At 40.6% G+C, this 12,097-nt stretch overlaps 1 protein-coding gene across 2 annotated transcripts in view; it reads right to left on the bottom strand.

Annotated features, from left to right (window-relative positions):
* BCAR1 (BCAR1 scaffold protein, Cas family member) overlaps positions 1-12,097 on the bottom strand; it is a 206,495-nt gene that overhangs the window by 104,952 nt on the left and 89,446 nt on the right. For both annotated transcript variants that reach the window (XM_073605436.1, XM_073605435.1), the window contains exon 2: positions 5,339-6,073. In XM_073605436.1, coding sequence (XP_073461537.1) covers positions 5,339-6,073 — 735 coding nt within the window. The remainder of the gene's footprint in view (positions 1-5,338; positions 6,074-12,097) is intronic.

The raw sequence follows: 12,097 nt of genomic DNA, 5'->3' as shown, positions 1-12,097 counted from the left end.
CTTTGCCCTCTGCTTGTAATTGTTTCAGTCAGGCTTCCATAGTACAGGCCCTCAATAAAGTAGAACTATGAAATCCAATTAAAATATATCTGCTGCAGTGCTTCGTTGTAAATGCATCTGTACTTACAGTTTTCCATTAGATTGCCACAAATACTTGCTGATCCTGCCAGTGAAGCCCACCCAATGCCGCTTCTCCCAGACCCCCCGGTTTCAATAACGAAAAGCTCAAATCTTTACAAAAAAAATATATTTTTACACTTGTTTCTTGTGCCAAAACCTGCTGCCAGGCTCTCAATACTAAAAACTAAAGTCCCATACTATAATTTGTATTTTATTTATTATAGGTTTTTATAAAGCAATGTTAATTTATACAGAGCTTTACATATTATACATTCAAATCGGTCCCTGCCCTCAACAGACCTTGCAATCCAAGGTCCCGATCTCACATACATACATACACATATCAGGGCCAGGGACTTGTACAAGAGCCAATTAACCTACCAGCATGTGGGGAGTGGGAGAAATCCCATGCAAGCACAGAGCGAACATGCAAACTCCTTGGACCAAACCAAGGCCCCCAGTGCTGACGGGCTAACCACTAAGCCGCTTTGTAATGCTGAGCTTTGGATGTGCTATATATTTATTAACAATTGATAATTGAATTACAAAAGCTATGTGCATAATAATAAAACAGTCGTGCTAAGAAGACAACCTTAGCAATGCTGATGTCTATGTCTATTGTGTGGTGACATTATTGATATGCTGCAAGTTCAGCAGACACCTCTTCCAGCTCCCAGTTATGCTTAATTTCACCATAATGGCAGTCAGTACAAAGTCAGTGGGGGGAGGGGCTGGGTCACGGCACACACAAAGGGAGCCGAGATGAAAGCAATGCAACAAAAGACAAAACGTGCTTTTAAAATATGACTGCAGATGAATGGGCGCTTTAATTATGTTCATTTAACGTGGCAAAATTGATACGCAGTGAATAACACTATTTGTAGCTCAAGGTTAATTAGAAAATTCCAACCATGGATTTAAACTGGACCCAAAATCACAGTGACTTTTTAAAAAATGCTAACAGTCCTTTTAACATACCTCCCAACTGTCCCTGATTTGGAGCAATGTCCCTCTGTCCCTCATAGCTCCTCATTTGTCCCTCATTTTGGTCTGATCTATATAATTGTATATAAAATGCACTTTTTATCTTTCAAAAAGTGTTCCCAGTGCTAAACCTTTCATCCAATTTCTAAATTGCTGCATTTGTACATTTTAAAAGCCAATATAAAGGAATAGTAGTGGTAAAAAAAAGCACTTGTGGATTTAATTAACCTTTTTTTGGGGGTTAATTCTCCTTTAAGGGGGCGTGGCAGGAGGCGTGTCCTATGCCTACATAGATTTGCTAGTAGGTGTCCCTCATTCCCATCTCAAAATGTTGGGAGGTATGAGAGAGACATCCAGCAAAGCTTCCCTTCCACCATCACTATCCGTTCAATTCTATGATCTGGGCACCACACTGTACAGAAAAGAAGCCCAGGTCAGCTTTGGAACAAAACATTGGCCACTCAGTTTCACAAACAGTAGCCGGGGAGGAGGCCTTAAAGGGGAAGTTCCTCTTTTGGGTGCTTTAAATTTAATTTAAATGACATTTTGGCCTCCACACCGCTGTATGGAAATGTTATCATTGCTTATGCTACCAAAATGAGTGTGTGCTGTAAATTGCCTCGAGCATTGCTCCTGTCTCTTCTTGCCGGAGGCTGCCATTTTGCTGAAGTCCAGAGCCCTTGAGCAGCAGTAAATATTTAGGCTGTCAGCAGACTGGCCACTACATTTGTTGCGAAAAATAGATAGCAACTCAGCATGTGCAGAGCAGGGCGAGACAGTGTGTTACGGGATTTTAAACAGTATAGACACTTATTTTTAATGTTTTACATAGCTATACCTGCAAAACTGGCCAGCCTGAAGTGATCTAGCAGGACTTAAAGCAGTTGTATACCCGCACAGATTTATTTATTTTTTTTAAACAAAAAAACCTGCAAGGCAAAGGCATAATGAACTAGTATGCAGCGCGAGAACGAAGCCTCGACATCCGATCCCGGGCCATGCTGACGGAGCTGACATGTTCCCTCGGCGTTTCTTCCAGCTATCGCGGCTGTGAGTGGCCGAAGCCGCGATTATGTCTTCCCGGCAAGGTCCGGCAGCATCTCCCAGACCTTCAGCTGGGCCTTCACAGCGCATGCGCTGCTGACGTCAGCGGCTGCATACAAAGTAAATATCTCCTAAATCCGTACAGGTTTAGGAGATATTCATTTTACCTACAGGTAAACCTTATTATAAGCTTACCTGTAGGTAAAAGTTAAAAAAAAAGAATATACAAGCGCTTTAAAGTGTTACTGAACCCAGGACCCTGCATTCACTATATCTGGTCTCCCACAGTACACAGAACATGGAAATGTAATCATTTTAGTAAATATCAACTGGTAAATACATTTTCTCATCAGCAGTATATAGCAGTCTTCTGACTTCTGTCTGTTGTAATGCGGTGTCTCAATGCTTCTTTTTAATTGTTATATGTAGTGTCTTATGTTTTTGTGTTTGTGTGATGCATCAGATATAGTAGTGAGTTTTTATTGGCCTTTACAGTGAGACTGCTACCTAATTTTTTTCATTTTATTCAGTTTATCATTTTGCCAATTTGTTCGAAATTAATTTAATAAATATGAAATTTTTGATACTCTTAAAAGGATTGTATTCTGTTGCCATAAGTAACTCTTTTCAGGTGCCTCACACCTGAACTATTTGTTTCTGTTATATGTTCAGTTACCGCAACAGCACCGTACACGGTGTAGGATCCATGAGGATCCACCTTAATTGTTGAGGTGAATTTATGTGCTTAGCCTGCCCTTTGTTGTTGTTTTTCTTGACTTCTATCAGTGCCTGGTTAAAGCTTGTAGGAGGAGTTTTCATACTGCACTGGCTGTCCTATCAGGATGCAGGACCCCTGACCCTCTGTCTGGACAGTGCTGATTGGCCCTGTGCTGATCACATGCACCCTCCCAAGGAAAAAAAAAAAAAAAACATTCTTTAGCAACACACACCAAACTGAGCATGTGCAGCCTGACTCCACTAACTCTGTCTTATCCGGATATATTTTGGGGGCAATGCAAGAAGGGGAGGATAAGAGAAGACAGCCTTTTTACACAATGCGCAGGATTAACCCCTTCCACACAGGTTCCACAGTGAGTATAACAAGCATGCTTTACTGCATATACAGACTGATTTTACTGTTGGAAACGCTTTAATTGTCTGACTAAAGTTCCACTTTAAATAAGAACGTAGCTCTGATGCAATCAGCTATATAGATAGAGCTCCTCTTAGCACTAAATACACACAAAAAATAGCTACCAGCTGATTTACCACAATTATATTTCTAGCAAACATGCATACCTCCCCTCTGGCAGCAGATTATCAGAGTGCAGCTCAATCAAAGCTCATTTCTAGCAGATCAATAACTAACGGATATCACTCAGTCGCACCATGTACGATTGCTTGATCTTTACTGCTCATTAGTCCGACAAAACATTTAGGGGGGGAAATTGATCTTAAAGGCCCACAAATTCTCTGCAGTGAGTTAATCTGCACATCAAACTTTTATATACTTCTGACTGCTTTATGTCTAAAGCAAAGCCTGAAAGTAAAGCCGCAACGCAAGATTTGTGGTGTCGACATTAATGTTCCTATGCAGACCTAGTATCTACATCAAACAGTACATGGAACTTGTGTTTGAACAGACAGATTGCACCAACTATACGCTATAAACCTGCTATCAATTATGCTGTATTATTAATCGCGATATTGCTGTTTTTTATTTTTTGCATGGTAGATTGTAGGTTTTTTTTGTTTGTTTTTTTTTTACATATATGCTATATGAGTTAATTACATATACGGAATATACAGATTGTGCTTACTGCTTACTAAATCTGCGCAATGATTGTATTCTTTGCTTCTGCTGTACTGTGCCAGTTTTTTCCTAAATAGGTAATTTCACCATCTTTTTGCACTGCACTTTAAAAATCATAGCTTACTCATGCAAACTTTTCTAAATTTTGGTAAATGGTATGGATGCAGAGAAATAAAAATCATATATAACGTTAGTCTTCATAAATTGGCCTCATTAAAACTATTACCCACTACTGTATACAGTTTCATTCTAAGTAATAAGTTAAAGTGGGTAAAACTAAACCTTTAGCCGTCATTCACACCGGTGCGACTCGTCATGTGATTTGACAGGTCCAAATCGCACCCTATTGTCGGCAATGGAACTGTTCAAATCAGTGAAACGCCAACTTTGCAGTGCCGCACAGCTTTGAAAAAAGGTTCCTGCAATATTTTTTGCAATTGCAGGTGCACAGACATCTTTGCATGAATTCGCACAGATGTCAGCCAAGTCGCACCCGAAGTCAGTGACCTGCACGATTTCAAAGCCCCAGGTCAGGGCGACCTGGGGCTTTGAAATCGTGTGATTTCAAGTGAAGTTGCACGATTTCAAAGTCGGATTCGGTGTGAACAGGGGCTATTATTTTATTCATATAGAATGAAATTAGTAATAATTTAAAGACTATGGCCAATTAAATTTGAAAACTTACTGACAGGTTAAATTGTTTACCAATGTTACAAATCTCTCATTTAGACCTGGCTCACATTGATGCGATTTCGGATGCATTCCAGAACGAACATATTGGAACTGCATCAACTCGCACTGGATGTGCTCCTTGAAAATCGCACTATAAAATGTGTTTAAGTCGCACAGCATCAGTGTGAACCTAGCCTTAGTGAGATTTTTGGCAGAAGCATCTCACCACTCGAGTCTCAGTGAACGACATTTCAGGCTTATGCCGCGTACACACGAGCAGACTTTATGGCAGACTTTGCCCGGCGGACTTTACGACGGACTTTCCGAATGAATGGACTTGCCTACACACAATCAACCAAAGTCCGTCAAATTTGTACGTGATGACGTACGACTGGACTAAAACAAGAAAGTTCATAGCCAGTAGCCAATAGCTGCCCGAGCGTGGCTTTTTGTCCTTCGAACTAGCATACAGACGAGCGGACTTTTCGACCGGACTCGATTTCGACGGATTGATTTAAAACATGTTTCAAATCTAAGTCCGTCCAACTTTTGAGAAAACAAAGTCTGCTGGAGCCCACACACGATCGAATTGTCCGACGAAATCCTGTCCGCCGGGCAAAGTCTGCCGTAAAGTCCACTCGTGTGCACGCGGCATTACTCTATTACAATCAGCCAATTTCATGTATATATCAGGAGCTCTCTTACCTTTCCTGGTGCTTTCCTGGGATCCCCCCCTCGCATATCCATAGATGGTGGCACTTGGTAAATGTCTTGTGGCTGGGTCATTGATGGTGGCACCTGGTAGATTTCTTGTCCTGCTCTAACCGATGGTGGGACTTGATAAACATCCTGAGACTGAGGGGGGCTGGTGGATCCCACTGGGACTTGGTATAGTTCCTGTGGTTGATTCATGGAAGGTGGGACCTGATAAATGTCTTGACTAGAGAACTGATGTTGAGGAAGCTGGCTCTGATACAAGGTAGATTGCTTGGAAGGGGTTGTTTGACCTGGGTGCTGTGGCCCCTGAGGGCTCTGGTAAAGTGTCTGTTGCCCTTTAGGTGGTGCTGGAACCAAGTAAACATTGTCTGCACTTGGGCTCTGGTAAGGATGCATAGGTGCATACTGGTTTGAGGAGACGACATTATAGACACCTTGGTTGTTATAAGGCAATGGAGTCTGGAGTGGCTGCTGCTGGGATTGTTGCTGAGGCTTCTGTGGACCTTGATCACCAGCAGCACCTTGTTTCTTGTCATACATACCCACTAGAATCTTAAGCCGATTTCCAGGAACAATGCCCTGTCGTCCATGTAGAGAACACAACCACCATCCGTCTAGACCTTGAGTATTACGCTCCAGCACTGTCATGATATCCCCTTTTCGGAAGGATAGCTCGTCCGGGGACTCTGCCACATTGTCGTATAGAGCTTTGGCCAGTACATTCTGCAAAAAACAGATACAAAAATGTTACTCATTAAAATACTTCTGTTAAGTTAAATCAGAACTTCCAATTCTTATTTTAATGAGTCAACAGTGGACATGTCAGATGTACCAAATAACACTATTATCTACAATAAAATAGTACCTAATACTTGTACACATTGAGATTATTTTCATTAGGATGAGCTTTCTCATTTGTATATCTAAAAATATTAAAAAGACTATAGCACTCATTGAAGTTATGCTGCACCAGTCAATTGATACAACTATTCAGCCTGACCAGTTTTGGCTCCCAAGTCAAGCTGCTGAATGGTTCACGTGACTATAGACATGGTGATGACAGCCTATATGTATCAACGGTCTTCCTGCAAGTGGAGTTTTCCATTATGGACATTTACTATCTGCAGATGCAAAAAAGGGCAAATAGCCAACAAGATTATAATCGAAAGATCAAGCCTAAAATATGCAAATGTGTCATAATTACATGTACAGGTATCTGAACACATGACAGTGACACAAATGACAGTTTTTACACATTATACAGTACAACAGAATCCAATCAAATTAAGTGGAGCTTTACTCAAAACCCCCCATTCCACTTTAAAAAAATATATATATATGTTGCTTTAAATCAGGGGTCTCAAATTGGCGGCCCTCCAGCTGTTGCGAAACTACAAGTCCCATCATGCCTCTGCCTGTGGGAGTCATGCTTGTAACTGTCAGCCTTGCAATGCCTCATGGGACTTGTAGTTTCACAACAGCTGGAGGGCCACCAGTTTGAGACCCCTGCGTTAAATACACTTTAACCCCTTCCCGCCCAGCCTATTGTAAAATGACAGCTGGACGGGAGCACTGTTGTTCTGGGAGGACGTTATATGACATCTTCACAGAATCATGCCTCGTACTCTGGTGCAATCATCCTTTGTGCCTTTCATTGTGTACTATTGTGATGAGCTCTGTGATTGGTCACAGTCATCACATGGTACAGACAGGGACAATCACAGCCCATCTGTACCATGGGAATAGCTGTGGCCAATCAAAGCTCCTCACAATAGTAAACACCGAATGAGTAGTTTTCATTCAGAAAAAAATGGTTGCGTATAACTGTAAAATTCACAGCTTTAACCACTACAGCCCCGGAAGGTTTTACCCACTTCCTGACCAGGCCATTTTTTGCGATACGGCACTGCGCCACTTTAACCAACAATTGCACGGTCTTGCCACGCTGTACCCAAATAAAATTGTCCTTTGTTTCCCACAGATAGAGCTTTCTTTTGGTGGTATTTGATCACCCCTGCGGTTTTTATTTTTTTGTGCTATAAACAAAAAAAAGACTGACAATTTTGAAAAAAAAAAACATTTTTTACTTTCTGCTATAATACATATCCAAAAAAAATGTCTTCATCAATTTAGGCCAATATGTATTTGGCTACATATTTTTGGTAAAAAAAAATCCCAATAAGCGTATATTGATTGGCTTGCGTGAAAGTTATAGCGCCTACAAACTACGGAAAAGATTTAGGGACCTTTATTTATTTATTTTTTACTAGTAATGGTGGCAATCTGCGATTGTTAGGGGGACTGCGACATTGCAGTGGACAAATCTGACCCTAAGTGACACTTTTTGGTGACCAGTGACACCAATACAGTGATCAGTGCTATAAAAATTCACTGATCACTAAATAAATGGCACTGGCAGGGAAGGAGTTGACTAGGGGGCGATCAAGGGGTTAAATGTGTTCCCTGGGAGGTGTTTCTAACTGTGGGGGGAGTGGATTCACTGGAGTAAAATAGAGATTGTAAATCAGCTTAGCTGAAACACGATCTCTCACTTTTCCTCCCTGATAGATCAGATGTGTGCTTTTAACATCGGTACACCGATGATCCGTCTCTCCTGAGAACGATTGGCTCCTGCTGTGTCCAATCACAGCGGGAGCGGCATGGTGGTGGCGCAACCCCATAAACCCTGTGCACGAAATCACGTACAGGAACGTGGTTTTGCGCACCCGGGCCGCCCTGCCGCAGTAAATGTAAGTGGGGCGGTCCAGAAGCGGTTAAGCAATCATAGAGTGTAAAAAACAAAATCCTGATCACCCCCCCAGAGTAGCACAGTGTTAATGTGGTACACTGTATTGCTCTGGTCACTGTATGTAAAACAAAAAATGTAATAAAAAACATTGTTGAAACAATTATTACAATTTTTTAATTTTTTTTTTACATATTGTCACCAGTCAGTGTCCCTGATTACCGCCACACCAGTCGTATGATGACACTGTACAGCACTGGTGACAGTATTATTATTCAGTATGTACAACATTTGTAAAACATTTTGAAAATGTGGGTTTTTTAATTTCCTAATTTTTCAAAAAATTGGGAAAAAAATTACAACTTCAAAAAAATTCCCCATGCCACTTACTAAATACCTTGGACTGTCTAGTTTCAAAAAATAGGTCATTAGGGGGATATTTGTATTATTCTGGCATTTTCAGACCTCAAGAAATGAGACCGTCAGTACAATTGATCAATTTTCAGATATATATATACCTTAGTTTGTGGACTCTATAACTTTCCTACAGACTAAATAATATATACTGATTTGGGTTATTTTCACCAAAGAAATGTAGCAGTACACATTTTGGCCTAAATTTATAAAGAAGGATTATTTATTTGCAAAATGTTATAACAGAAACGAAGAAAAACACATTTTTGTCAACATTTTCAGTCTTGCAAAAAAAAAAAAAAAACAGCAGTGATTAAATACCACCAAAATAAAACTCTATTTATGAGAAAAAAAATTATAAAAATGTCATATGGGTACAGTGTTGCATGACAACGCAATTGTTAATCAAAGTGTGACAGCAGTGAAAGCTGAAAATTGTATAAACAGAAAAGTCAGTGCCACTACCCATACACCACATAGATAGCAGAGCTCCCAGGTACTCGATCCACAGTCGCTGGCTGAGTAGAGTAATGTAGAAAAAATGATCTTAAAATTTCTTTATTTTATTGAATAGCCACAGTGAACAAACGCTGATTAAATCAGTTGACGCGTTTCAGCCTACAAGGCCTTAGTCCTAACCCAAAGCTGAAAATTGGCCTGGGCAGGAAGGGGGTAAATGTGTCTGGTATTGAAATAGTTAATAGCCAAAAACCTCTGTGCCACACTCTATGGCTTCCTTTCTCAAACCAGATTACAGGGTACCAGAGGTTGCTAGAGGTTCCTTGACAACTGAGCATCCATCAACATAAAGGACAAGGTCTTTCTACAACTAACTGATCACATTATTATACCATGAGCTTTAGACATAATCATTTTAGCATTATTTCAAGAGTTCCTCTGGTTTCAAAAGGTTGAGAAAGGCCATTCTAGGTGAAACAAAGGCAAAAATATCTTGACCCCACCAACATTTTTCTTCTTTGTAGACAGGTGCTAAAGGCATTTCCATCAGGAACCCCATTAATAGTCTACTTTGATCATAACACTGATATATTGAATATAAATTTGCAGGAACATGGGATCTCTGGAAAAGTAGTGTAGTGTTGTGAAATATTATCTTGGCAGAGACTCGTGGTGGAATGCAAAGTATCCAGCAGCAGAGATTTAGAGGTCAGGGATCTCAAGTTCAAAGCCAACGCTGCTTAAGCTCTGTGTTTCTGAGGGCGAAGTGGAAGTCTCCCCAGCCATAAGAGGCACCAGCAAACAAACCACTACATTCCAGCCAACAATCAAAGGTCTATATGTGCAAGATTCTCCCATGGAAAGAAGGCAACATGGACAACAAACACAAGGCAGATAGTTCTTATAATGACTGTTTGACATGTTGGTGTCAAGACCAGCTGTCAACGTCTGTCTTCTACTCTATTCATATAGAATTAACAAATGCATTTTGTTTGAGATTATCTCTAACAAAATACCCATGCATTGCTTTCAAGTGGAACTTATTCAAAGATCCCTATGTTGTTCCTTACCCAGCAGTATCCGCTTATAATTAAAGTACATTTTCTTCTAATTTGTCACCTTTTGCATGCTTTTTGTTCCATATTTTTATCTGCTGTATGAAATATATGCTCTTCCTCTAGTAACTACCAAAATTATTGCTAAATAACAACTGATGGAAAGTTGGTTACTGGACAAGTCTCCTAGAAAATATATTGACTTCAGTAAAAAGTCTGTTGCTATGAGGGTAACTGTACTATCTGCCCTCATGTTGTAAATGCTGCACAAACTGTTAAATCGCGCTAATTATTATTATTATGCAGGATTTATATAGCGCCAACAGTTTTTGCAGCGCTTTACAACATGAGGGCAGACAGTACACTTACAATACAAATCAATATAGGAGGGATCTGAGGGCCCTGCTCGTTAGAGCTTACAATCTAGAAGGGAGGGTCAAGTGGAAACAAAAAGGTAATAACTGTGGGGGGTGAGCTGATGGAGAAAATAAAAAAAACAGTTGTTAGGTGTGGGTAAGGTAGGCTTCTCTGAAGAGAAGGGTTTTCAGGGATCGTCTAAAAGCTAATAGAGTAGGAGATAAGCAGACAGATTGGGGTAAGGCATTCCATAGGATTGGAGAGGCTTTGGAAAAGTCCTGGAGGCGAGCATGGGAAGAGGTGACGAGGGAGCTAGAGAACAGAAGGTCTTGAGAGGAACGAAGAGAACGAGTAGGTTGGTATTTAGAGATTAGGCTAGTGATGTAGCTGGGGGCTAAATAGTGGATGGCTTTGTAAGTAGTTGTTAGTATTTTTAATTTAATTTGTTGGGCGAGCTGAAGCCAGTGGAGGGATTGACAGAGAGGGGTAGCAGAGACAGAGCGATTGGTAAGGTGAATGAGTCTGGCAGCAGCATTCATGATGGATTGGAGAGGTGATAGACTATGTAGAGGTAAGCCAATGAGAAGGGAGTTGCAGTAGTCGAGGCGAGAGATGACAAGCGAGTGAATTAAAAACTTTGTTGTGTGATTGGTTAGAAAGGGGCGTATTTTGGAGATGTTGCGGAGGTTGAGGCGCCAAGATTTGGACAGTGATTGGACGTGGTGCTTATAGGAGAGTTCAGAGTCCAGGACTACACCTAGAACCTTAGCATGTGGGGATGGGCTTATAGTTGTGCCATCGATTTTGACAGAGAGATCGGGGGAAGGGGCATATGGGGGAGGGAAAATTATAAGTTCGGTTTTGGATAGATTGAGTTTGAGGAAGTGGTGTGACATCCAGACTGATATTTCTGCTAGTAAATTAGTGATACGTGAGGAGACATAATAATGTTCAGTGTAATCATTATGCTCACTATGCTGCATCACTTAGCGCAAGCACAGCACGAAGAAAGATTGCACCACCACCATCACTAAACTTACAAAAAATGTAAGATAAAATATGTGTTGCAATCCTTGATCAAAGTCTTAAGAAAAGCGGACTGAGCTCCTTCAAAACGTTGCTTTGCCTTATCTCTGCTGCAAGACCCATGAGTATCTCTAAACCTTTGTTTAATTAGACAGAACTATGAACCCTTTGAATGGATGAAGTGCACCATTCATTCATCCACCTGCCATTCTATTAAAATAAAACAGCTAAATACAGGGAAACCGTTTAATACACACTTAAAACACATATATGTCTACTGTTTTACCCGCCAAAGGATTAGTAATTCTCTGCAGCTAGTCTTGTGACTTGCATACATTTTTAACATTGCACAGCCACACAGGTGACACACATAGTTCCCGATTGGGCAATTTGTCTTTTTAGTGCACCAATTCAAGTAGAATCATATGCAAAACTTTTTTTTTTTAATTTTGCATAGAGCAAGGGAGGGCTTTAACCCCTGCCAGAATATTTTTTTTCCGCTGTTTGTGTCTTATTGCAGAGATTTCTAGCTACGACTAAGGCTATTGCCGAAACGCGTCAGCTTTATTGTTTTATTGTCACTCTGTTGTACCAATAAATGACACTTCAAGGATTACAGTTTTGCCGGCTCTCCTTATTACTGTTTCATTGCAGAGATTTCCCTTCACTTCCTGTCCCATAGCCAAACAG

Source organism: Aquarana catesbeiana, linkage group LG11 (genome assembly GCF_042186555.1).
Source record: "Aquarana catesbeiana isolate 2022-GZ linkage group LG11, ASM4218655v1, whole genome shotgun sequence".
In the NCBI taxonomy this organism is placed as follows: Eukaryota; Metazoa; Chordata; class Amphibia; order Anura; family Ranidae; genus Aquarana; species Aquarana catesbeiana.
This window is presented reverse-complemented; position numbering and strand designations above follow the sequence as displayed.